The sequence below is a fragment of the Heterodontus francisci genome, chromosome 18 (genome assembly GCF_036365525.1).
Source record: "Heterodontus francisci isolate sHetFra1 chromosome 18, sHetFra1.hap1, whole genome shotgun sequence".
Classification (NCBI taxonomy): Eukaryota; Metazoa; Chordata; class Chondrichthyes; order Heterodontiformes; family Heterodontidae; genus Heterodontus; species Heterodontus francisci.
The window spans coordinates 82,042,045-82,069,150 of record NC_090388.1 but is presented as its reverse complement, the minus strand read 5'-3'; the positions used below and the strand labels follow the sequence as shown (position 1 = coordinate 82,069,150).

At 42.8% G+C, this 27,106-nt stretch overlaps 1 protein-coding gene across 1 annotated transcript in view; it reads left to right on the top strand.

Annotated features, from left to right (window-relative positions):
- nup205 (nucleoporin 205) overlaps positions 1-27,106 on the top strand; it is a 156,044-nt gene that overhangs the window by 110,782 nt on the left and 18,156 nt on the right. Inside the window, exons 36-41 of the mRNA XM_068051065.1 lie at positions 3,092-3,168; positions 4,120-4,248; positions 5,515-5,641; positions 6,597-6,763; positions 7,907-8,030; positions 9,573-9,701. Of these exons, the coding sequence (XP_067907166.1) occupies positions 3,092-3,168; positions 4,120-4,248; positions 5,515-5,641; positions 6,597-6,763; positions 7,907-8,030; positions 9,573-9,701 (753 nt within the window). The remainder of the gene's footprint in view (positions 1-3,091; positions 3,169-4,119; positions 4,249-5,514; positions 5,642-6,596; positions 6,764-7,906; positions 8,031-9,572; positions 9,702-27,106) is intronic.

Sequence of the window (27,106 nt, the reverse complement as noted above, 5' to 3'; positions counted from 1 at the left end):
AGCTTCATAGGAACAAGAGAAGGCCATTCAGCCCCTCAAGCCTGTTCCGCCATTCATTTAGATCATGGCTGATCTGTATCTTAATTTCAAGGTTGTGTAACCCTCAGTGGGGAGAGAGTTCTAGATTTTCACTGTGTTTAGTAGTGCTTCCTGGCATCACCCCTGAATGGCTTAACTCTAATTTTAAGGTTGTTCTCCTTTGTTTTGGACTCCCCCACTCATGAGAATACAAGCTTAGTCTATGCAACCTGAACCCATAATTTAAATCTTTTAACTCCGGTATCATTCTAGTGAATCTGTACTGCGCACTCTGCAAGGCCAGTATATCCCTCCTGAGGTGCAGTTCCCAGAACTGAAAGCAGTACTCAGATGTGGTGTAACCAGCGCTTTATACAATTGCAACATAAGTTCCCCCTTTTACATTCCAGCCTTCTTGCGATAAAGGCCAATATATTGATAGGCTTTTGAATTGTTTTTGCACCCGCCTAATAAATTTTAATTAAAAGCAAAATACTGCGGATGCTGGAAATCTGAAATAAAAACAAGAAATGCTGGAAACACTCAACAGGTCTAGCAGCATCTGTGGAGAGAGAAGCAGAGTTGACGTTTCAGGTCAGTGACCCTTCTTCAGAACTGGCAAATATTAGAAATGTAAAAGGTTATAAGCAAGTAAAGTGGGGGGTGGGGCAAGAAATAACAAAGGTGTAGATAGGACAAAGTCACAGAATAGCTGACCAGAGGTCATGCAGCAAAGATATGTTAATGGTGTGTTGAAAGACAAAGCATTAGTACACAAAGGGTGTTAACGGACTGAAAATTGAACAGTTACAAGTACAAACATGAAAAAAACAGTGGGTAAGCAAACTGAACAAACTAAGATGAAATAAAATAAAATAAACACAAAAAAAATTTTTAAAAAAGAAAAAACAAACTGAAAATAAAAGTAAAATGGGGGGCCCGTCATGCTCTGAAATTATTGAACTCAATGTTCAGTCCGGCAGGCTGTAGTGTACCTAATCGGTAAATGAGATGCTATTCCTCGAGCTTGCTTTGATGTTCACTGGAACACTGCAGCAATCCCAGGACAGAGATGTGAGCATGAGAGCATGGGGGAGTGTTGAAATGGCAAGCAACCGGAAGCTCGGGGTCCTGCTTGCGGACTGAGCGGCAGTGTTCTGCAAAGCGAAACATTGAGTTTAATAATTTCAGAGCATGACAGGCCCTCCATTTTACTTTTGTTTTTCGTTATTTTTTTCTTTTTCCTTTTTCTAATATATTTTTCTTGTTTATCTTATTTTATTTCATCTTGGTTTGTTCACTTTGCTTACCCACTGTTTTTTTCATGTTTGTACTTGCGGCTGTTCAATTTTCAGTCCGTTAACACCCTATCTGTACTAATGCTTTGTCTTTCAACACGCTATTAACAAATCTTTGCTCCATGACCTTCTGGTCAGCTATTCTGTGACCTTGTCCTTACACCTTTTCTTTTGTTATCTCTTGCCCCACCCCCACTTTACTTTACCTTTTACATTTCTAATATTTGCCAGTTCTGAAGAAGGGTCACTGACCTGAAACATTAATTCTGCTTCTCTCTTCACAGATGCTGCAAGACCTGTTTTGTTTTTATAATAAATTTTAATGGTTACTTGGAGCCCCTAAATCTCCTTAATCCTTTACAGTTCCTAGCTTCTCATCATTTAGAAAATACTCTGATCGTTCTTCAGTCCAAAATGGATGACCCCACACTTCTCCACATACAACTCCATCTGTCAACTTACTTAATGTCTCTTTGCAACGTTCTGCTCCCCCATGATCACATCCCTACCCACAAGAAAATAGCCCTCATTAGGTAACTGACTAGCATGGGTTTGAGTTTTTACTGGGTGGAAAACGGGTATCAGGAACTCCTCACAAGTTGCACAACTTACCATAAAATGTGCTGATACATTGGCACTATCCTCCTGATATGGACACACATCATTGCCAATCAAAGGGTGGTTTCATCAGTTGGAGCTTGCCTTTGGAGTAACCCAATTTTGGTATGCATTGCACCTTAAATATATAATTCTGAGTTCCCGTACCTAGTTCCATGCAGTACCTTTGAGCAGTTGTCTTTTTCTGGTCTGAGTTTACTTACCAGCTATACAAGACATCTGTCTTCACCTTGAAAGTAGGTCCAACATGGAAATGTAACGTACCAGCAACCTTGATGTTCCCGGCCTACAAATTCAATGCTAGGCTCACTTGGCACTGACTGTGTAATCTAGTTCCTTATGTGAGCAAAAACACTATGCCCTCCATGAGTCCAACCAGGATACTTAGGTTGGTATCAACCTGAGCTCTCCCAGAGGGTGTCTTACCTCTTTGACCCAAGTTCGCAAGTTCAACAGTTAGCGTGGTCTTACTTCAACCTTTGCATGTGGGCTCGGGGAAGCCAGAGGTTTTGATCTATAAAGGAGAACCATTTTAAGTATAATTAACCAGTATTCAGAATCACCTCTCGTTGAAGAAATCTGAAAAAGATCTGAGTGCCTACTCCTCCTCGGTGCAGTTCAAAAGGGTAGTGTCCAGTTGGCATCCACCAGGTCCCGGGGACCAATGTGAGTTAACAGTTGAGACAGATCCTCCTTGCATTTTTAAATCAGTCTCTCATGAGCCATGCAAAGCCACAGTTTTACATCCTGCATGACTGACACCTGCTGTTAATTTGCTATACAGTGACTCAAGTTTTTCTGTGTAGTGCTGGTTCCGATGGCACTATACGAAGAGGAGGAGTGAGTTCTGTTGCTCCCATATCACTGTTCCTCCCTCAACCATTATCACCAAAAGTACTTTAACTGATCCTTCACCTACAAGGGGAGGAACCAGATGTACCCCTCACAGCCTAAATAGCCTATTGACACCACTGTCTGAATTTACACATTAAGAATTGGCAAGGTACAGGATGGTTGCTCGTGTTTGTCAAACTGCACCTCTTTAACAATTGGGGTATTCATAGGGGGAAAGCAAATTTAAGGGAGAATACTATGGAACTCATGCTTGCATACTTGTTCAGTGGTATTGCTGGTTGTAATCTATATTGCTTTTTCAGGTGTGGTAAGTGGGATAGAAATGGAAGGCAATGATGGTACTATCATGGAACTTCAAGGTCATATTGGACGTTTCCAGGTATTTGAGTTTGTATTTTAAATGCTTGTCACTCTCCTTGGAACTTCCTTTTCCCCTTCTCTTTTTGTGCCACATTGGGACATGCACCCTTTTAAAAACCTTGATTGGTCTTTGGCATTTGACTCCGTTGGTAGCACTCTTGTGTCTGGTTCAGAACCCCCAGGCCAATGCCCCAATGCAATACAGTCCTTTGAATTAGATGTTAACCTAAGATCCTGTCTGTCCATTTTATAATTAGTGTTAGTTGAAGGAGGAATGATTGCAGAACACCGGGAGATCTCCACTTTTTTTTTCTTCAAAGAATGCTCTGGGATCTTTTACATACACTCAAACCACTAAAATGAGATAAACAAACACAGCACAGATCAGGATGAAACCTGGGAGCTACTGCTGAAACTTCAATCCCGTTGACTGCAGTTTTGAAGTCATGTCAGAGTATGAGCGCTGGCTACATGTTTGCTGATCCTTAACCAATTCAAACACTCGTTTCTCTCACCAGGGAAAAGAGGTATAATGAATATATTAGCACTCCACATTAGTGCCAGTCTTTTAACACTCCATTTTAATTGGGATGCCTTGACGTTAAACAACATCACCGAGAAAACCAACAAGAGTCCAAGGTCAGTTTATTTGCCAGTTGAAAACCCCCGCTCTCACTCCAATCATGGCCCTGATTCTACCTTTCCAATACTTTACAGATTGAGAGCAATATTTCATACTTTGCCTGGTACTAGGTTTAAGGGAGTTTAGATTTAAAGTGTGCTTACTTTGTTTGCATTTCTCAAATCAACGTTACAAGAATAATCAAACACAAAGCACTTTAAATGCATTGTCACACATGGTACATCTCAGCAAAATGTGCCAGTATACTAAAAAGCACATTACGTTTTCAATGATGATTGAATTTAATTTTCAACAGTGCTTATTTTTGCTATCTTTTATGACCTCCAGCGCCAGTGCCTGGGCCTGCTGAGCCGTTTCAGTGGATCAGACCGACTTCGCGAGGTCAAAAAACATCAGGAAGGCACTCAAGTCAGCGGGGTGAGCAAGAAGGATGAAATGGAACTAGCAATGCAACAGGTATGCTTCCAGTCGGACCCAGGGGAGGGCTTCTCCTGTTTTCTGTATATTTATAGTTAAAGCTATATGTTTTGCATGGTACATAGACATCAGTTGAAAAATATGAAAAAAGCCCTACAAGGTTGGTAAAGTATCTTTTTTTTGTATTGTACTATCATTCATTTAAAATAAAATTAGAATTATTCTTTCTTCAGCTTATATTTGTGGTGCAATAACAATGATTGAAGCATTCCATTTAAAACAGAAACATTTTTGCATTATGTTTATTCTGAAGAGTTTGTTTATGTGGAGAAAGACAGTGCACAAAATTGTCCAGAGACAGCTACTAATCACTGCCTGCAATTTGAACCTAATTTGGAACAAGTCAGTTTGACCAGTCCCGCATGTAAACTCGCAGATTCACAGGAGATGTGCCAGATTTTTTGTGTTGCTGGCAGGTGTCAGGAATCAATCCACTCAACAGACAGCTTAGAGACTTGTGTTCAAATTCTACCTATCCAAACAAATTCATAGAATCCTAGCGTGCAGAATGATACCATTCAGCTTTTTCGGGAATATGGCTGCTTTTTGAAAGAGCTCCCGCTTTCCCAGTTCTTGCCCAGAACCTTACTTGTCTTTGTATTTGATTAATATGAAAGAGTAGTTTCTTCTTTAAAGAAGCCTGCCTGTATTTTAAAGGAAGGTGGGTCTATATCTGGGTGACAGTGGTAGAGTCTTTAATTCACTGCTTCGATTGTCTGTTTCTAGCAGATATGCTTTCAGTTGTTGATATAACATTTCCTCAGAGACTTAGTTCAAAATTTATTGTAGTGGAATATGCATCACTTGTCATTTTGAATCTGTTTATGCAAAAGTCTAGTATTCTACTGCTTGTTTCTGCTGCGTTGTAATTATACGAATTGTAAATAAATTTGCTGTTCGTTAAATAAATTTGGCTATTGTTTTAGCCAGATTTTTTTTCCACCTTTCAAAATGGACATAGTAATACGGTGGCTGGGTCATCATACCAAGATAATGGTAATAGTAATTTGGCATGCTAATTAATTCACATCATGCATAAGAGGCAAGTATCAGTTCATAGAAGGCATAAGTTTGCTTCATTGAAATTGCATTTTACAGAGTACAGGAATTGTGTGTTGAGAGAAAGCTCAAACTGCAAAAGGAACAATGGCTGGCAAATGGCAGAAGAGTTTCTGCAATTTTCTGATTTCTCAGCTGAGGATGAAAGTTTGATGCAAACTGTCATTCTTGTTTATGCCAATTCAGATTTGTGCGAATGTGGTGCAGTATTGTCAAACGCTGCTGATACAGAGCAGTACCGGGTCCCAGTACACAATCTGTCTTTTTACTCCTAGCCTTTCTGAAGGCACATCTCGAGAAGGAACTCGGCAAGGTAAGCCTAATATCTTCTGGCTTCACCCCTTACCACAAGCGTATTTTGCAATATCTTCAATTTCCATAGATATCTTAATATCCCCTCTTTGATAAATTTTCCCAGCAGTTTGGCAAAACGCTGGGTATGACTGTAGCCGCAGTGTGGTTGGGTATGGCTGCACCCGCTGTGTTGGTTGGATTGATTAGATTTTCTGAAGTCATAGTTCTCTAGACATTCTTTTCTTTTTCTCTGCAACCCTTTGCAGGTTCATAAGGTTTGGTCTTTTATGGATAGATATGGATTAGAATTATTATTAATGGGGATTTGAGGCCAAAGGATTTATTCACCGTTGTTGCAATACAAGCATTGGCACAAGTGGGCAGTGTTACACACGTGAGTTCTTAATTCGGTTTCTGAAAAGAGAACTGGTTGCATTGAAAATATTGCATTGTTTAAAGGGAATGTTCTCATAAGGCATACTAACAATTCTGCCTTCAGCAGTCTCACACAGGTCATCACAGTCTCCTGCCACAGAATCCTGATTGCCCACATGGTTAGATTTCTCAAGGAGTCCCTGTCTTTTTCTCTTGTCCTATAATTTTACTCATATAAACTGCAAAGTGACTGAAACGGTTCCACACATCCCACCAAGAAAGAAATCCCACAGCTGACAAGACCATGAAAAGAGTAGAGGAATTGTACATAAACAGAGGAGAGTAGGGGAAAGACATGTAATGAATACATTAGTACCACTGGGCCAACGCTGTGACCCAAGATACAGGTTGACATTTTAATCATGATTGCTTTTGGCAGAGGCAGTACCTGCAACTGCCCATCTCTTACCTTGGATATGTTCAGTATTGGCTGCTAATAACCAGGGATACCTAGGAGGGGTCTGCAACTAGAATAAAACTGTTTGACATTTTCCAACTTGAGCTCCACTGATGGGAATGTTATTTCGCCCCATTTGCAGATGCCCAGTTACCGATGGTTCCTTACTGGAGGCTGCCCAGCCTTGGAGTCATCATGTTCCTGTTGAAGCAAAGTGCGAGCGCTTTCTTCAGCAACTACGAGAGCCACCGGCAGAGTGTGACCAAGTACCAGAATCTGCAACATCTGCCCCCAGATGAAATAAAGGAGGTGGGCGTGTAGGAACGTACCCTCTAATTTTCTTTTAAGGGCGCGAGTGATTTATTTAAGTCAGCGGCCCCTTTAAGCTTTTCTGTACAGCCTCGCATGCACAGTAATTTAAAGGGGCTGATTTGTATGTAGCCTGCATGGGGACTTTCAGGTTACCATTTGGCTGCACAGCTTGCAGGGAACATTGGTGTGCGTTATGTTTTTATTTCAGAGACCCAGGGCAGATGTTTTCCTCCACAGATTGCAAGCAGCAGAAGATGGTTTTGATTTATTTTTAAACATTTTCTCCCTCACCTCTATTCTGACGGGTTTAATTCTTCTTGAGATACTTTTCCATGAACACTGCCTTTCCCCCACCACCTCCCCTGAGTGGCCATTCACCATGTATGAGCCTAAGAAGTGAGTGTTGTCAGGCCATTGAATCATGGTGTGACTCACCCAAGACCATGACCATGCCCTCGCCTGATGTTCACATCCAATCACCAGCAGCGAACCACCAGTTTGATAGGTGGTGATGTGAATCGGGTGATTGCCTGTTGCATCTTCTATTCATTTAAAATGCCGCTGGTTTAGTGAAGTGTTACTGGGCCACGAGTAATAGAAGAACAAAAGTAAATTAACAAAAAGCAGTCTTACTCCTGTGCAAAAGTAGGGCACTGATCTGGACTCCATCTGTCTTTCACCCCAGTACCTATGTTCAAAAATGATCCAAATGTGGGTGATCCAGTATTTCTGCAATTGGATGACTGATTTTGGCTCTGGTCAATCTAGTCAAATATTGAGGCTTGCACTTTGAAGAGCATGATCCAACTTCGGTAAAGCACTGCGTCATGAATTCTTAAATGCCTCAACTTGTGTCCTCTGCTATTTGAACTATTTGTTGTTGTAAACTATTTGCCCCCATGAACCTCAATTGGATCACCTCATAGTCTCCAAAGAAATGCAACTTGACTTCCTTAACCCTTTCTTCATAAACTGTGATACCTAGAATCATCTTTGTTGCCTCTTTGTACCTCTGAAGGGCAGTCATGCCCTTCTTGTGATAAGGTGCCCCCAGGACTCCAGATGGGCTCTGACGACTGGATGCAGCAATAAATGCTGAAACAATTCAACTGATTTATTTCACTGTCTCGTCTCCCACAGCTGTGCCAAGCATTAGTACCAGTTGGTGTAGACAAAATTTCAGCTGCTCAGCGACAAGTTCTGGCCAGACGTCGGCTTGTGCAGCAGATCAATCACAGAGCAGAGCTGCTGTCCCTCTCGTGCTGTATCCTTTACTGCCTTTTTCTAGTTCAACTTAGAAGGTGAAAAACTTGCATCCAGGATTTTTCCCAACTTTCTTCCAGATTTCCTAATGTTCTAATGAAGGCACTGTTTGAAACTCAGGTTGGAGGATTTACAGTGTATTAGGTGTTTAAGATATTTATTTACATTGAGCAACCAAGGTACAGTGCTGAGGCCCATCATGCAAATCATCTTTGTGACTGAAAACAAGCTAACGGGTGCTGACAGATTTGTAGATTGTTGGAGGAAGCCAATTCTTTTAATGTGTGTTTCTATCTGTTTCATGTTAAAAACAGTGAGTTTTCTCAGAAGTCCAAAGGTACTCTGCCTGTAGGTGTCTAATTGATTGTAATGAGGCACCACCTAGCATTGTGTCAGCCCCAAACAGCATTGGTAAATTCCAATTTATTATGACTGTGGAACCTGCCTGGCAAACCTATCCAAAAACAAAACAGATTGACTATAATTCATAAGATTTGTAGCAATGCTCATGAGCCACCGAAAACACTTGAGCCTTTTGCCAGTGTTTTGGTGAATGAGCTGCAGTAATGAATAAATTCTGATCCAAGGAGCAGCAAAAGTATTTAGCAGGCCAAACAGAAGTCCTGCAAATCTGCTACTAACCCCCAATCCCTCACTTGGCACAAATTTGGCCAGATGCCCCAATTAGCACGCAGGGCAAACTGAGCCTCCCTGAACCCCTGCTACGGACGGTGAAATTTTGTAGCCCACCATCCCAGTGAAGACAAAACCTAGCATTTCACCCTGTCCCCCACTGAAGATAAAGGTGATTTCTTCCCCTACCAATGGCAAAAAGCACCCAGCAATGGACAAACTGGGCCTCCCAGAACCACTTAGCACAAACCTCACCCCCCTAATTCTCATACTAAGAACAAATTCCAAGCCCACTGTTCCCACAAGTCAGCTGAGCAAAGACTCTCACTGCATTTGGATTTCTCTTCTTTCTCTACCTCCTGCCCCCAACCCTAACCCCACCCATCAAATACTTGAGGCCAAAGCAACAAGTACATTAGATCAAGTTCTCATCTTGCATTAATTATCACACCAGCTGTGCTTTCCCACTTATTCCAGTGACTTTGGCCTCCTTATTGATGGATGTGGGTGAATAGCGTCTCCTTATTAAATAAAAATGGATGCTGTCTTCCTGCTGGGTGTTACCCAGCATTTTCTGTTCTGATTTCTGATTTCCAGCATTCGCTGTATTTTTCTAAAACGTCTCCACGTGTTTGGTGGGTGAGGGTAAACAGCGTCTGCTGTTTGGTGGGTGAGGGTAAACAGCGTCTGCTGTTTGGTGGGTGAGGGTAAACAGCGTCTGCTGTTTGGTGGGTGAGGGTAAACAGCGTCTGCTGTTTGGTGGGTGAGGGTAAACAGCGTCTGCTGTTTGGTGGGTGAGGGTAAACAGCGTCTGCTGTTTGGTGGGTGAGGGTAAACAGCGTCTGCTGTTTGGTGGGTGAGGGTAAACAGCGTCTGCTGTTTTGTTCCTTGACCAATTTTAACTTTTCAGTCGTTGTGGAAAACTGTCTCTTTATTCTGTGGCGACATCTGGAGTATTACTTCCTGTACTGTACCCCCTCAGATACCCATGATTCCCTTAATATCCTGAGTGGATCCTACAGGGGCAGGCAACTCCAAGGTAAGCACCAGATTTGCAGGTAAATGATGCATGTAAATGACTGATATTGAGACCTTCCTTCCTGATGCAGATCCTGTTGTTTTCCACACTCAAGGGTGTTAACATTTAGTATCGTGTACAGTTTTGCAATGGGTTATATATTTGTGGATCATTTGTAACTTCCTGACTTTCTGACCAAGGTTCAATATCCAGTGTACCAGGCACAAAGTGGATTGGCAAAATTTCCATGAAGCTCATGACATACTTCCAATAGCCGAGTGATAAAAAGCACTGCCAGTGTGGTGTTAACACATAGAGACGAGAAACCAACAGATTCAATTCGTGTTCTGAGCTGAGGGTGTTGTAATTACCTCAGACTAATGAGGTATAAATACCATCAGTCAGGGCTCCTGCTTCTGATCAGTACCCATTGACCTCTGTATGGAAGTTAGTCTGTGTGTAGGCATATACATGATTAGTCTTGGAGGTGATGCTTTCTGAGATTGGAGGGCCTGCTGACAGTTTGCATGAAGAATGACCATGTGAGCCAAGTGCTGGTAAGAAGTCAGTACCTTCAGTAAAGGAAAGAGAAATAATGACCTCGATTGTTATTGACAGCTCCATAACTGTTGCAGCTCCATGTTGAGCACTCGCTGCACTCAAAAGCAATGTTATTATGTTATTACCCTCCTTCCTTTGTTCCAAACTACAACCACGCAACCCCCCCCATCCCTGCCCATTAGGCATTGACTGTGGTTTGAATCATAGAATCACAGCATGGAAGGAGGCCATTTGGCCCATCATGACCATGACGGCTGATGAGCCATTCTGCCAAATCCTACTTTTCAACTCCGTGACCTTCTGGTCAGTTATTCTCTGTGACCCTGTCCTATCAACACCTTCCCTTTTGTTATCTCTTGCCCCACCCTAGCTTTATTTGCTTAAAACCTACTACATTTCTAACCTTTTCCAGTTCTGATGAAAGGTCACTGACCTGAAACGTTAACTCTGCTTCTCTCTCCACAGATGCTGCCAGACCTGCTGAGTATTTCCAGCATTTCTTATTTTTATCCCACTTTCCAGCTCTTGGTAAAAGGCAGATCATGCTTGACTAATTTAATTGAATTTTTGATTAAGTATCAGAGAAGGTTCATGAAGAGAAAGCAGTGGATATTGTTTATATGGATTTTTAAAGCATTTGATAAGGTACCACATGAAAGGCTGGGTAACAAAATTGAAGCTCATGCAATAGGAGGATCAGTGTAAAATTGGACTTAAAAATTGACTGAAGGACAGAAAACAGCAAGTTGCAGTAAATGGTTGTTTTTCAGACAGGATGATGATCGACAGTGGTGTTCCCCAAGGGTCAGTGTTGGGACCACTGCTTTTTTTGCTCCATATAAATAACTTGGATCTTGGAATGCAGAGTAGAATCTCAAAATCTGCCGATGACACCAAACTTGAAGGTGTGGCAAACAGTGAGGATGATATGAATCATCTGCGACAGGACATAGATAGGCTAGCAGAATGGGCAGACAGGTGGCAGATGGAATTTAATACTGACAAGTGTAAGGTGAAGCATTTTGGCAAAAGGAATAGGGAGAGGCAATATATACTTAATGCTGCAGTTTTAAAGAGTGTGTAGGAACTGAGAGACCTGGGGGTGCATGTGCATCCATCTTTGAAGGTGACGCGACATATTGAGAAAGTGGTTAGCATGAATTCGGCAAGGAAAAACTGTTCCCATTAACTAATGGTACAAGGACTCAGAAGGTTTTGGACAAGACAAGAAATGCAGGGGGAACTTGAGGAAGAACTGTTTTACGCAGCGGGTGGTAATGACCTGGAGCTCGCCGCCCACAAGGGTGGTGAAAGCGGAGACAATCAATGACTTCAAAAGGAAATTAGATAGCCACCTGAAGGAAGTAAACTTGCAGGGCTTCGGTGATCGAGCAGGCAGTGGGACTCATCGGATAGCTCCATGGAGAGTCGGCATGGACTCAATGTGGCGAATGGTCTCCTTCTGGGCCGTAATTGACTCTATGGTCTGTAGTCTTGTAGGTTATGTAACTTTACATGCATATCCAAGTACATTTTAGATGTTACTGAGAGTTTCTGCCTCTACCACTCTTTTAGACAGTGAGTTCCAAATCGAAATTTCCCCTTGAAACCCTTCTAAACCACCTGCCTTTTGTCCTAAATCTATGTCCCCTGGTTATGGACCCCTCAACCAAGGGGAATAGGGCTTTCCTATCCACTCAATCGAGACCCCTCATAATTTTATACACTTCAGTTAAATTTCCCCTTAGCTGCCTCTGTTCCAAAGAAAACAACTCCAGCCTATCCAATCTTTCCTCATAATTAATTTTCTGCAGTCCAGGCACCATCCTCATAAACCTCCTCTGTAACTTCTATAGTGCAATCACATCTTTCTTATAGTGCGGTGGCCAGAACTGCACGCAGTACTCCAACTGTGGCCAGCTCAGTATTTTATACAGTTCCAGCTAACCTCCCAGCTCTTGCCTTTATTAGCAGAGGCACAAAATACAAGTATTCCATATGCCACCTTGACCATCTTAACTACCTGTCCAGCCACCTTCAAGGATCTGTGAACATGCACTCCAAAGTCCTCTGTTTCTCTATACTTCTCAGTATCCTACCATTTATTGTCTATTCCCTTGCCTTGTTGGCCTTCCCCAAATGCATTACCTTACACTTCTCCAGATTGAACTCCATTTGCCACTGTACTGCCCACCAGACTAGTCCATTGATACCTTTTTGCAGTCTACAGCTTTCTTCTTCATATCAACCATGCGGCCAATTTTTGTATCGCCTGCAAACTTTTTAACCATACCCCCTACATTCGAGTCCAAATCATTGATATATACCGCAAAAAGCAAGGGACCCCAGTACTGAGCCCTGCCGTACCTGGAAACAGCCTTCCAGTCACAAAAATACCCATTGACCAATAACCTGTGCTTCCTGCCTCTGAGTCAATTTTGGATCCAACTTGCCACTCTGCCTTGGATCACGTGGGCTTTTACTTTAGTGACCAGTCTACCATGTGGGAACTTAAAAAAAGCTTTGCTAAAATTCACATGAGCTACATGAAATGCAGTATCCTCATTGACCCTCCTTGTTCCTCAAAAAATTCAATCCTGTTGGTCAGACGCAACCTTCCCTTAACAAATATGTGCTGACTGCCTTTGATTAATTCGTATCTTTCTAAATGAAGATTTATACTGTCCCTCAGAATTTTTTCCAATAATTTTTTCACCATCGAGGTTAGATTGACTGGCCTGTAATTATTCGGTCACTCACTTTCTCCCTTTTTAAACAAAGGTACAATGTTAGCTGTCCTCTGGTCCTCTGACACCATGCCTGTAGCCAGAAAGGATTGAAAAATGATGTTCAGAGCCTTCACTATTCTCTTGCTTCCCTTAACAACCTAAGATACATTTCATCCGGGCCTGGGGATTTATCCACTTTCAACGATGCTGAACCCCTTAATGCTTCCTCTCCAACTATGTTAATTTCATCTAATATTTCACACTCCTCCTTTCTGATTGCATTGTCCGTAACGCCCCTCACCTTTGTGAAACCAGATGCAAAGTTTTCATGAAGAACCATCCCCATGTCCTCCACCACCACCACACAAGTTACCCTAATACGTCCTCCTTGTCTATCAGTTGTTGAGATGTAGGTGGGGGGGTGTTACCTGGGGTCTTACTTGAGCACTTATAAGGAGACTCTTACGGAGAATGGTTTGAGTGAGGACCTACATGTTTGTAATTCTTTTACTGTGTTCATGAAATGTGCTCCAGCATTATCCTTCCACAACATGTTTTCTGGAATTTAACATGATAGCAGAGGATGGTTGCTTAAAGCTGAAGTTTGGAAACTAGGATTTTTTTTTTGCATAGAAAACTAAAATCTCACTGACTAGTGTGGAAAGTATGGTAGAAAGCTTGTCAGGTTATGATTACCCTCCGATGTTCTCTGAGTCTGAACCATATGGCTAGTGGAAGAATGAAGTCGATACGTGAACATGGGTTACATCCCTACCAAAGAGGAAACAAGGTATGGCCTTGGCATTGTTACTTCCTGCCAAATGTAAAATCAGAAGTAAAGTGTTTTGTGAACTGGATGCTTGTCAGTTAGGTACTGATGAAGGTTTAGATCTTCTGTTTGAATTCTTGGATGAAATTTACAAGAAAGATGACCTATTGAATGCATATGAGGCATGGTCAGACTTTGTTAGATTTCGGAAAACAGATGGTTATTCAATGGAGGAATATATCATGGACTTTAGCAGACTGTATAGAAGATTGAGGAAATTCAATTTGGAGATCCCTGGTTCAGTGCCAGCATTTAAATTGCTAGATTGCACTAGGGTGTCACACATGGACAGGCTCCTGATTCTAAATGGTGTTCGGTTCTTGGAAAAAGACTCCCTGTTAGATCCTACTGCCTTAAAGAAATTCGTGGGGAAACATTCATTTCCTGCAGGCCTGGTAGAACAAACAGGGCATTCTGCGGTAACACAGAATGGAGGACACGATGTTTACCGGATTTCGAAATGGTCCAGATACTGGGCGCAGGCCTAAGTACAATGGGAGAGTTAAAGACAGGAGGAAGGAGGGTGAAAACACCTTCAACAGGACTGTCTATTACAGCGGAAGACAGAATTGGAACAGCAATCATAGGCAAATGAATCCCAGGATTGACCAAGGAACAGTTGATAGGTGTTTCAGGTGTGACTCAAAGTATCATTATAGAATGAACTGCCCAAAACAGAGGCAGAGTCCTCGAAATAACACAGGATGCAGAGAATTCTGAGGCAGAAGAGAAAGATACTGATGAATCTGAACAAATTGTACTAGTCACAAGGAGTTAGAATGTGTCAGTTGCAGATAGGGATCAAAGGGTATGGGGCGAAAGCAGGAACAGGCTACTGAGTTGGATGATCAGCCTTGATCATAATGAATGGTGGAGCAGGCTTGAAGGGCCGAATGGCCTACTCCTGCACCTATTTTCTATGTTTCTATTCATGCTGTGCTGTATTAGATAGCGCTTGCACATTGACAATATGTGGAACAGATTGGTTACAATGTTATCTGGATTCACTCAGTGAGGATCGACACAAGGATAAAGAGTGTAAAAGTACTACCAGCCTTTGGTTTGGTGATGACAACACACTAAAGTCACTGAAGAGAGTAGTAATTCCATGTAAAATAACTGGAGTAAGCCACTTGATAAGTGTAATCTCTAGTGAGATGCCTTTTACTGTTGAGTAAACCAGCAATGAACAAGGCACAAATGAAACTTGATATGGAGCATGATAAGGCAATTGTTTTTGGAAACAAAGTGATTACTGACAATGCAGCCGGCAGCTTACGTCATCCGACTGCGCCAGTCTGCGCACAGATTGGTTCCTACCCTCTGCACATGCGCTGCGTTCCACAGTGCCAGGTCTGGTTGGCGCATGTGTAGATGATGTCACCGCGTAATGCGGGCAGGTCGGTTGGTGCGTGTACAGTTGATGTCATTGCGATGCGGGCAGATGGGAGGAGGATCCGGGCCGGACCCACCCCCCCCCCCCGCCCGCTCGCTCACGGCCCCCCCTCCCTGGCCCACTCCCTCCCTCCCCTCCAGCCATTGTGTGCTGCCATGTGTTTGGGTTGCCATCGTGTGATTATTTGAGCAGCGCCATCTTTAATCCTGGCAGCTGCCTGACGTTGCAGACTGTGACGTTTTAGTGGCACATGCTGCATGTGCCATTGCAGCGCCACCCAGTGGTATTGTCAGAAAACGCAGCCTTTTGGAAAGTCAGTGAATTTGCAGGTAACCCAGTCAAGGCATTATTGTATCCCCTTAACCGAAACCTGATGTTTCTAGTCAGAGTGTTAACAAAGTATTAATGGCATCAGGTGATAAGAATCAGAGAGATAAAAAGCAAATTGTCTTTAAGTTGCATAAACAATTTGCTCATCCTTCTTGTCAAAGATTCAAAACCTTGCTAAAGAATGCAGGTGTGATTGGTGAAGCAATACACAGGGATGATAGAGGAGATTAGTGGAGAGTGTGAAATCTGTAAAAGGAATCCGAGGACACCATCACGTCCAATTGTAAGCCTTCCAATGGCATGTGAAACGAATTAGTTGCCATGGATTTAAAGATATGGGACAATGACAAGAATATTTTCATTCTACATTTTATAGACCTAGCAACTAAATTTAGTCTCTCTACAATAAAAAGTAGCCGGAACAAAAAGGTGATGATACACAAAATCATTGACAAATGGACAGGGCCTGGACTTGGGGGCACCGGCTAAGTTTCTGACTGATAGTAGAGGGGAATTTGCCATTGACAAGTTCAGAGACGTGTGAAAACATGAACATTATGGTTATGAATACTGCAGCTGAAAGTCCTTTCAGCAATGGGCTTTGTAAAAGGAATCATGCAGTGATCGATGAAATGCTGCATAAAATCTTAGCTGACCGACCAAACTGCAAGTTGGCAATTGCTCTGGCATCGGCGGTTTATGCAAAGAATTCACTTCAGATGGTTGGGGGATATAGTTCCTATCAATGGGTCGATGGGCGGAATCCCAAATTGTTTTCTGTACTGTGCGACAGTCCTGCTCTGGAAGGTACAAGAGTTAGTTCAATTTTTTTTCTGTACATTTGAATGCTTTACATGCCGGGAGACGGGCTGAGGTCTCTGAGAAAATTTGGAGAGCTCTGAGGCATCGTATAAGGCCATCTAAGGCAGAATTTAATTCAGGAAATTTTTTTTTTTATTCATTCATGGGATGTGGGCATCGCTGGCCAGGACGGCATTTATTGCCCATCCTTAATTGCCCTTGAGAAGGTGGTGATGAGCTGCCTTCTTGAACCACTGCAGTCCATGTGGGGTAGGTATGCCCACAGTGCTATTAGGAAGGGAGTTCCAGGATTTTGACCCAGCGACAGTGAAGGAATGGTGATATAGTTGCAAGTCCAGATGATGTGTGACTTGGAGGGGAACTCGCAGGTGGTGGTGTTCCCATGCAACTGCTGCCGTTGTCCTTTTAGGTGGTAGAGGTCGCAGGTTTGGAAGGTGCTGTCTAAGGAGCCTTGGTGCATTGCTGCAGTGCATCTTGTAGATGGTACACACTGCTGCCACTGTGCATCGGTGGTGCAGGGAGTGAATGTTTGTAGATGGGGTGCCAATCAAGCGGGCTGCTTTGTCCTGGATGGTGTTGAGTTTCTTGAGTGTTGTTGGAACTGCACTCATCCAGGCAAGTGGAGAGTATTCTATCACACTCCTGACTTAGGAACATAGGAGTAGGCCATTCAGCCCATCGAGCCTGCTCCGTCATTCAATACGATCATGGCTGGTCATCCACTTCAATGCTTTTTTCCCGACACTACCCTCATATCCCCTTATGTCATTTATATTTAGTAATCTGTCAATCTCTGCGTGAAACATACACAATGACTGAGCTTTCATAGTCCTCTGGGGTAAAGAATTCCAAAGATTCACAACCCTCCGAGTAAAGAAATTTCTGCTCATCTCTGTCCTAAGTAGCTTCCTCCTTATTTTGAAATTGTGTTCCCTGGTTCTAGACTCCCCAACCAGGGGAAACATCTATCCTGTCTATCCCTTTAAGTACTTTTTAGATTTCAATGAGATCACCTCTCATTCTTCGAAACTCTAGAGAATACAGGCCCAGTTTCCCCAATCTCTCTTCATAGTTCTGTCCCGCTAGCTCAGGAACAAGTTTCATTGCACTCCCTCGAGGCAATAGTATCCTTCCTAAGGTAAGGGGACCAGAACTGCACACATTACTCCAGGTGTGGTCTAACCAAGGTTCTGTACAATTGCAGCAATATTTCACTACTCCTGTACTCAAACCCTCTTGTGATAAAGGCTAACATACCATTAGCCTTCTTACTTGCTTGCTGCACCTGCATGTTAGCTTTCAGTGACTTATTGACAAGGACACCCAGGTCCCTTTGTACATCTACGCTTTCTAATTTCTTACCGTTTAAGAAATGCTCTACACATCTATTCCTCCTACCAAAATCGATAACCTTATATTTTGCCACATTATATTCCATCTGCAACATTCTTGCCCACTCACTAATTCTGTCCAAATTCCCTTGAAGCCACTTTGCATCTTCCTCACAACACACATTCCCACCTAGTTTTGTGTCATCCACGAACTTGGAAATACTGCATTTGGACCCCACATCCAAATCATTCATATATATTGTGAACAGCTGGGGCCCAAGCACTGATTCCTGCGGTATCCCACTAGCCTGCCAAAGTGTGAACGACCCATTTATTCCTACTCTCTGTTTTCTGTCTGTTAATCAATCCTTAATCCATGCCAGTATATTACCTCCTATTCCATGTGCCTTGTAGATGGTGGATAGGCTTTGGAGAGTCAGGAGGTGAGTTACTCGCTGCAGGATTCCTAACCTCTGACATGCTGTTGTAGACACTGGATTTATATGGCTACTCCAGTTCAGTTTCTGGTCAATGGTAACCCCCAGGATGTTGATAGTGAGGGATTCAGCGATTGTAATGCCATTGAATGTCAAGGGGAGATGGTTAGAATCTGTCTTGTTTGAGATAGTCATTGCCTGCCAATTGTGTGGCGTGAATGTTATTTGCCGCTTAGCCGCCCAAGCCTGAATATTGTCTGATCTGAGGAGCCGCGAATTGTGCCGCAACTGTGTGCAGTTATCAGCGAACATCCCACTTCTGACCTTATGGAGAGAAGGTCATTGATGAAGTAGCTGAAGATGGTTGCGCCTAGGACACTACCCTGAGGAACTCCTGCAGTGATGTCCTGGAGCTGAGATGATTGACCTCCGACAACCACAACCATCTTCATTTGCGCTAGGTATGACTCCAACCGGCGGAGAATTTTCCCATTGACTCCAGTTTTGCAAGGGCTCCTTGATGCCATACTCGGTCAAATGCTGCCTTGATGTCAAGAGCAGTCACTCTCACCTCACCTCTTGAGTTCAGCTCTTTTGGAGTATTATAAAAAAGAGGGTCGTAAGGAATGGAAGGGCCCTTGTAAGGTAATCAGTCATGATAGGACAGTAGTTATCAAACATGGAAATCAAACTTTAGGTTCATTTCTCACGATTAATTACGGTTGATTACAGAATCTCAGAATCTGAGCAGTTAGTAGAGGAAAATGAGGCACCTTGCACCTCAAGTGATCATGTGTTTTGTGATGAAGGGCGATCATGGCACTCAAGAAAGAGGTATCTCATTGAAAGGACAACTTCCCCGAGCAGTTACTCGGGTAACATGTATTCCAGAGGGGTCTAATAAATGGAGCGATGCAACAAATGTGGGACATGCAGGAAAATATGCAGGTTTAAATATTGGTTGAATGTTCAAGATGATGGCCATGAAGCAAGGTCCATGTACTGGCAGAATGGGGTAGAAGAGTGGAGAGTAAGAATGCGCAGTGCAAGTTCTAATGGGTTATGAGGCTAGTTGCGAGGGGTTTTGAAGAGCGACTGGGTGATAACGATGTTAGAGTGGACTCTCCCACAGCTGGAAAAGTAATCTTGAAAATCTTTTTTGTTCTTTTGGCACATATTCATAGGAATGTAGATCCATTGTGTTACAACCAGGTGAGAAAGAGGTCTAGGGTTCCCTCTCAGCCTTCACCTGGTCGTACTGTAACAGGGTTTAATTTTAAACACACCGTGTTTTTTAGCTGCCCCTTGGTGAATCCTTGTTCAGCGCTTTCCAATTATGAGGCAAAGAAACCAGCACAACAGGTTTTCTCAGGTTTAAAGAAGAAAAGTGAAATTTATTAAACTTAGACTCGAATTCGGTTAACGCCTACGGATATATGACACGTCCACGCTAGCATGCATACACGATACACACGCAGATAGGGACAGAAAGAGCAGAAGAAAAAATAAAGTGGAAAAGTTTGGGGCAATATCTGAAGAGTTGTTGTTACGGTTCTATGAGCTCACTGTATCGTGCTTGATTGTAGGTAGATCTTGCTTTTCATTTGGGCCCAGTATTCTTCTTAATCCTTGTTCACTGTAGGAGACTTTTCTCTCTTGGGGTTCATGTGTCTTCAGTGGGTTTTGGAGTTCCATGAGAAAGAGATGGGAGCAGACAGACAGGAGGTGGTCTTCAGTCCAGGAGCATTCTGCTTTCTGCAGACTCTCTGTTCAAAACTGTAGACTTCAGAAAACCCCAGGTTGCCAAGCAGTTAGTCATGTGACTAACTGGTCTGACTATGTCTTGGATCTGTGTATTGTGTGTGTCAGGGAACCGTCCTTTGTCTACAAACACTGTCTGTTAATATGCAAAAATGTCTTTCCCGCCAGGGGCCTGGCAACCCCTTGTAACAGGCCTTCGCTTCTACCCAGCAACAATTTGAAATTTAATGTCCATGTGAAATTAATATGCCTGATTCTTAGCAGGTGGGGGCCTGCATGACAATTGACATAAAAACCACATTTCTGCAGGGTGATACTTTTCAGAGAGAGGTGTTTCTGAAACCACCTAAAGAGGCAGCAGTTGCAGAAGGAAAACTATGGAAACTGAGCAAATGCATATACGGCCTTAATGATGCTTCCAGGTTGTGGTATTTCTCGGTGAGATCTGTTTTGTTGAAAATTGGTTCTGTTCAACTAAAAGCAGATCGTGGCATGTTTTATTGGTATCATAAAGGGAAACTTTTAGGCGTCTTCATGATGCGTGGTGATTTCTTATGGGGTGGTACTGCGGATTTTGAGAAATGTGTTATTAAGGTTAGGGCAGAATTTAAGGTTGGGAGTCAGGCTTCTGGGGCCTTTAAATATATTGGTTTAGATATTAAGCAAACTAAGTCTGAAATAACTTTAAATCTACAATCCTATTTAGAGATTGCTACTCCCATCTGGTTAATCGTGCTAGGTCATCACAGAAGGATGATAATATATCTAAAGCAGAGACTGAGCAATTGCGAAGCTTGATTGGTCAATTAAATTGTTTGTGAATTCAGACTATACCTGATGCTAGTTTTGATGTGCTGGAGCGAAGTGCGATGAAACACCCGAATGTTTAAATGGCAAATAAAACATTAAAAAATAAATAAATCTGGAGAAATATGGACTGAAGTTCCCATCCTTTGGTGACCCAAAGAACATGAAGCTATTCATTTTTAATGATGCTTCACATGCTAATCTTGCTGATGGGTATTCGTGTGCAGCCGGTTTCATAATATTTCTGATGGGTGAAAATGAGAAATGTTGTCCTTTAGCTTGGGAAGCTAAGAAAATAAAAAGGGTCGTTAGAGGCACTTTAGCTGCAGAAACATTGGGTCTTGTGGAGGCAGTGGATATGGGGTTCTATTTGTCAAATATTTTAGGTGGTATCCTGAACAAGGGACGTACTGACATTAGGATACCCATTGAATGTTATGTGGGACAAGAATGTACAGTCTACAAAACGTGTGAGTGAGAAAAGACTAAATATTGACCTTGCTGGATTGAAACAAATGTTAGAGAGAAAGGAAATCTCCAAACTTAAATGGTAGATGCAAGTCATCAGCTAGTTGATTGTTTCATAAAAAGAAATGATCGTTCAAAGAAATTGTTAGGGGTGCGAGAGGAGGGGTGACTCACAATCTATTACTTTGTGCCTAATATGGAATTTATTTTGATTTCTTTTGAAATGTTGTTTGAGCATCTTAATCTAAGTTTTACGAAAAAAGAAAGAGAATATGTTAATTGTGTCTCAGTTGTTTAATTATATGCAGGTGGAGGGTGTTAACTGGGATCTTAGTCGAGCACTTATAAGGAGACTCTTACTGAAACTGGTGGAGGGTTTGAGTGAGGAGCTACATGTTTGTCATTCTTTTCCTAATGTGCGGCACCCAGAACTGGATGCAGCATTTGAGCTACACAAGTTCAACATAACTTTCTTGCTCTTGTACTCTATGCCCCAATTATAAAGCCCAGGATACTGTATGCTTTAACCACTTTCTCAACCTCTCTGCTACCTTCAATGACTTATGCACATACACACCCAGATCTTTCTGCTCCTGCAACCCCTTTAGAATTGGGCATGTTATTTTATATTTCCTCTCCGTGTTCTTCCTACCAAAATGAATCACTTCACATTTCTCCGTATTAAACTTCATCTGCCACCAGTCCGTCCATTCCACCAACTTGTCTATGTCCTTTTGAAGTTCTACACTATCCTCCTCACATTTCACAATGTTTTCAAGTTTCATATCATGTGCAGATTTTGAAATTGTTCTCTGTACACCAAGGCCTAGGTCTTTAATGTATCAGGAAAAGCAACAGTCCCAACGCAAACCCTTAGGGATCTCCACTACAAACCATCCTCCAGCCCAAAAAACATCCATTAACCACTACTCTTTGTTTCCTATTACTCAGCCAATTCTGTAACCATGTTACTACTGTCCAGTCAGTTTTTTCCATGAGCTACAACTTTGCTCACAAGTCTGTTGTGTGTCACTGTATCAAAAGCCTTTTGGTTGTTCATGTATACCACATCAATAGCATTGCCCTTATCAATCCTCTCTGTTACCACCTCAAAAAACTCCAACAAGTTAGTTAAACATGATTTTCCCATAAGAAATCCATGCTGGCTTTCCTTAATTAATCTGCATTTGTCCATGTGACTATTAATTTTGTCCCAAATTATTCTTTCTAGAAGTTACCCCACCACCGAAGTTAAACTGACAGGTCTATAGTATCTTTACATACTTTTTTGAACAAGGGTGTAACGTTTGCAATTCTCCATTCCTCTGGCACCAACTCAGAGTCTAAGGAAGACTGAAAAATTATGGCCAGTGCCTCTGCAATTTTCTTTCTCACTTTTCTCAGTATCCTTGGATGCATCTCAACTGGTCCTGGTGCCTTATCCACTTTAGGTACAGACAGCCTATCCATACCTCTTCCTTATCAGTTTTAAACCCTTCTTGTGTCTGACTTGCTTCCTCTTTCGCCATCGCCTGGGTTGCATCTTCTTCCTTGGTAAATTTAATACCTCAGTTATGCCCTCTGCCTCCATGCGTAAATCCACTTTTTGGTCCCTAATTGGCCCCACCCCTCCTTTTACCACCCTTTTACTATTTATATGTCTGTAGAAAACTTTGGGATTCCCTTTTATGTTAGCCACCTGTCTCCTTTCATGCTCTCTTTTTGCTTCTCATTTTCTTTTGCACTTCCCCTCTGAACCTTCTATATTCGGCCTGGTTCTCAATAGTATTTTCTAACTGGCATCTGTTGTAAGCACACTTTTTCGTCTTTATCTTATCTCTATCTCTTTTGTCATCCAGGGAGCTCTGGATTTGTTTACCCTGCCTTTCCCCTTCCAGGAAACCTATCTTGACTGTACCCGAACTATCTCCTCTTTGAAGGTAACCCGCTGTTCAGCTACTGTTTTTCCTGCCAACCTTTGACTCCAATTTATCTGTCCCAAATCCATTCTTACCCCATTGAAGTTGGCTTTCCCCCAGTTAATTATTCTTACTTTGGATTGTTCTTTGTCCTTTTCCATAGTCAACCTAAACCTTATGATAAAATGATCACTGTCCCCTAAAATGTTCTCCTACTGATATTTGATCCACTTGGCCCATCTCATTTCCAGGAGCCAGGTCTAGCTGTGCCTCCTTTCTCGTTGGATTAGAAACATACTGCTGTCGAAAATTTTCCTGAACACACTCCAGGAACTCTTGCCCCTCACTGCCCTTTACACTACTACTATCTCAGTCTATGTTTGGATAGTTAAAGTCCCTCATTATAACTACCCTATAACTTTTGCACCTGTCTGTAATTTCCTTGCAAATTTGCTCCTCTACATCCTTCCCACTAGTTGGTGGCCTGTAGACAACACCGAGCAATGTAACTGCGTCTTTTTTGTTCCTTAGCTCTAGCCCAATTGATTTTGTCCTGGACCCCTCTGGGACATCCTTTTTCTCCAGCACTGCAATGCCCTCCTTAATCAATACCGCCACCCTTCCCCCTTTTTTCCCTTTCCTATCTTTCCTGAACACCTTGTATCCATAAATATTTCACACCCAGTCCTGCCCTTCTTTGAGCCAGTTCTTTGTTATCGTCACAACATCATATTTCCACATGGCAATTTGCACCTTTCACTCACCAATCTTATTAACCACACTCCGTGCATTCACATACATGCACATTAACCCTGATTTAGATTTTATTGCTTTCTCCTTTACTCTGACCCCACCTAATAACTTACTATTCCCTATTCTAGTGCTATCTATCTCTCACAGCATTCTGTGCACCTTGGTATTCCTCTCTGATATTTTCTCTTGGTTCCCACACCCCTGCCAAGTTAGTTTACACCCTCCCCAATAGCACTAGCATATCGCCCTGGAAGGAACTCAGTCCCAGCTCGATTTGGGTCCAACCCGTCCGGCCTGTACAGGTCCCATCTCCCCCAGAGCTGGTCCCAATGTCACAAGGATCTAAATCCCTCCCTCCTGCACCATCTTTCCAGCCACGTATTCATTTGTTTGATCCTCCTATTTCTTTACTCACTTGTGCGTGGGTCTGGGAGTAATCCGGAGATTGCTAATTTTGAGGTCCTGCTTATTAATTTCTTGCCTAACTCATGAACTCTTTCTGCAGGACCTTATCCCTTTTCCGACCAATGTCGTTGGTACCAATGTGGGCCACGACTGCTGGCTGTTCACCCTCTCCCCTCAGAGTGCTCTGCAGCCATTCAGTGACATCCTTGACCCTAGCTCCAAGGAGGCAACACGCCATCCTGGATTCACATCTGTGGTCACAGAAACACTTGTCTGTTCCCCTGACTATCGAATCTCCTATCACTTTATCCTCTCCTTGACATCCAGGGGGGGCTCTGGATTTGTTAGTCCCACTCTTTTTTTTTTCTTTAAAAAAACATACTCTGAACCCTCGCTATCTCTTCTTTGAATGCCTCCCACTAATCTGGCACTGATTTACCTTCAAGTAGCTGTTTCAAGTCCACTTTAGCTAAGTCACATAGCTTAGTAAAATTTACTTTTCCCAATTGAGAGCTTTTATTCCTGGTCGATCTTTGTCCTTTTCCATACTGCTCGAAATCTAACTGAATTATGATCACTTCCACCAAATGCGCTTCAACTGATGCCGCTTCCACCTGCCCAGCTTCATTCCCTAAAAGCAAGTTCAGAATCGTCCCCTCTCTCATTGGGCTTGCTATGTTGTACTAGCTAAAAAAAAATTGTCCTGAATGCATTTTAAGAATTCTGCTCCCTCTGCCTTTCACACTAATTCTATCCCAGTTACTATTAGGTACTTTAATTCCCCCACTGGCATATTATTTTTGCACTTCTCAGAGATTGTCATAGAGTTATACAGCACAGAAACAGGCCCTTCAGCCCATCGTGTCTGTGCCGGCTATACTGCACCCAACTATTCTAATCCCATATTACTGCACTTGGCGCGTAGCCCTATCTGCTGTGGCGTTTCAAGTGCTCATCTAAATACTGCTTAAATGTTGTGAGGGTTCCTGCCTCCACCACCTCTTTAGGCAGTGTGTTCCAGATTCCAACCACCCTCTGGGTGATAAAATGCTTCCTCAAATCCCCCCTAAACCTCCTGCCCCTTACCCTAAATCTATGCCCCCTGGTTCTTGACCCCTCTGCTAAGGGAAAAAGTTTCTTATCTAATCTATCAATGCCCCTCATAAACTTGTACACCTCAATCATGTCCCCCTTCAGCCTTCTCTGCTCCAAGGAAAACAACCCTAGCCTTTTCAGTCTCTCTTCATAGCTGAAATGCTCCAGCCCACGCAACATCTTGGTGAATCTCCTCTGTATCCTCTCCAGTGCAATCACATCCTTCCTATAGTGTGGTGACCAGAACTGGACAAGGTACTCCGGCTGTGGCCTAACTAGTGTTTTATATAGCTCCATCATAACCTCCCTGCTCTTATATTCTATGCCTCGTCTAATAAAGGCAAGTATCCCATATGCCTTCCTAACCACCTTTTCTACCTGTGCTGCTGCCTTCAGTGATCTATGGACAAGTACACCAAGGTCCTTCTGACTTTCTATGCTTCCACTGGGCAGCACAGTGGCGCAGCGGTTAACACTGCAGCCTCACAGCTCCAGCAACCCGGGTTCAGCTCTGGGTACTGCTTATGCAAAGTTTGCAAGTTCTCCCTGTGACCGCGTGGGTTTCTGCCGGGTGCTCCGGTTTCCTCCCACGGCCAAAGACTTGCAGGTTGATAGGTAAGTTGGCCATTGTAAGTTGCCCCTAGTGTAGGTAGGTGGTAGGAGAATGGTGGGGATGCGATGAGGAATATGGGATAAATGTAGGATTAGTATAAATGGGTGGTTGTTGGTCAGCACAGTCTCGGTGGGCCGAAAGGCCTGTTTCAGTGCTGCATCTCTGTAAGTCTAAGTTCTTAGGGTCCTACCATCCATTATATATTCCCTTGCCTTTTTAGTCCTCCCAAAATGCATTACCTCACACTTTTCAGGATTAAATTCCATTTGCCACTGCTCCGCCCATCTTACCAGCCCATCTATATCTCCCTGTAGTCTAAGGAGTTCCTCCTCACTATTTACACCACCAATTTTCGTGTCATCTGCGAACTTACTGATCATACCTCCTGTATTCACGTCTAAATCACTAATGATGTACACTACAAACAGCAAGGGTCCCAGCACCGATCCCTGTGGTACACCACTGGTCACAGGCTTCCAATCGCAGATACAGCCCTCGACCATCACCCTCTGCCTCCTGCCACGAAGCCAATTTTGGATCCAAATTGCCCTGGATCCCATGGGCTCTTACCTTCTTCACCAATCTCCCATGCGGGACCTTATCAAATGCCTTACTGAAATTCATGTAGACTACATCTACTGCTTTACCCTCATCGACACATCTAGTTATCTCCTCGAAAAATACAATCAAGTTAGTTAGACACGATCTCCCCTTGACAAAGCCATGCTGACTATCCCTGATTAATCCCTGCCTCTCCAAATGGAGATTAATCCTGTCCCTCAGAATTTTTTCCAATATTTTCCCAACCACTGATGTTAGACTCACTGGCCTGTAATTACCTGGTTTATCCCTACTACCCTTCTTGAATAATGGTACCACATTCGCTGTCTTCCAGTCCTCTGGTACCTCTCCTGTGGCCAAAGAAAATTTGTGTCAAAGCCCCTGCTATCTCGTCCCTTGCCTCACATAACAGCCTGCGATACATCTCATCTGGGCCTGAGGATTTATCCACTTTTAAGCCTGCTAAAACAGCTAATACTTCCTCCCTTTCAATGTTAATATGTTCAAGTATATCACAATCCCTCTCCATGATCTCTACACCTACATCGTCCTTCTCCATAGTGAACACAGATGAAAAGTAATAATTTAAAATCTCATCTATGTCCTCCA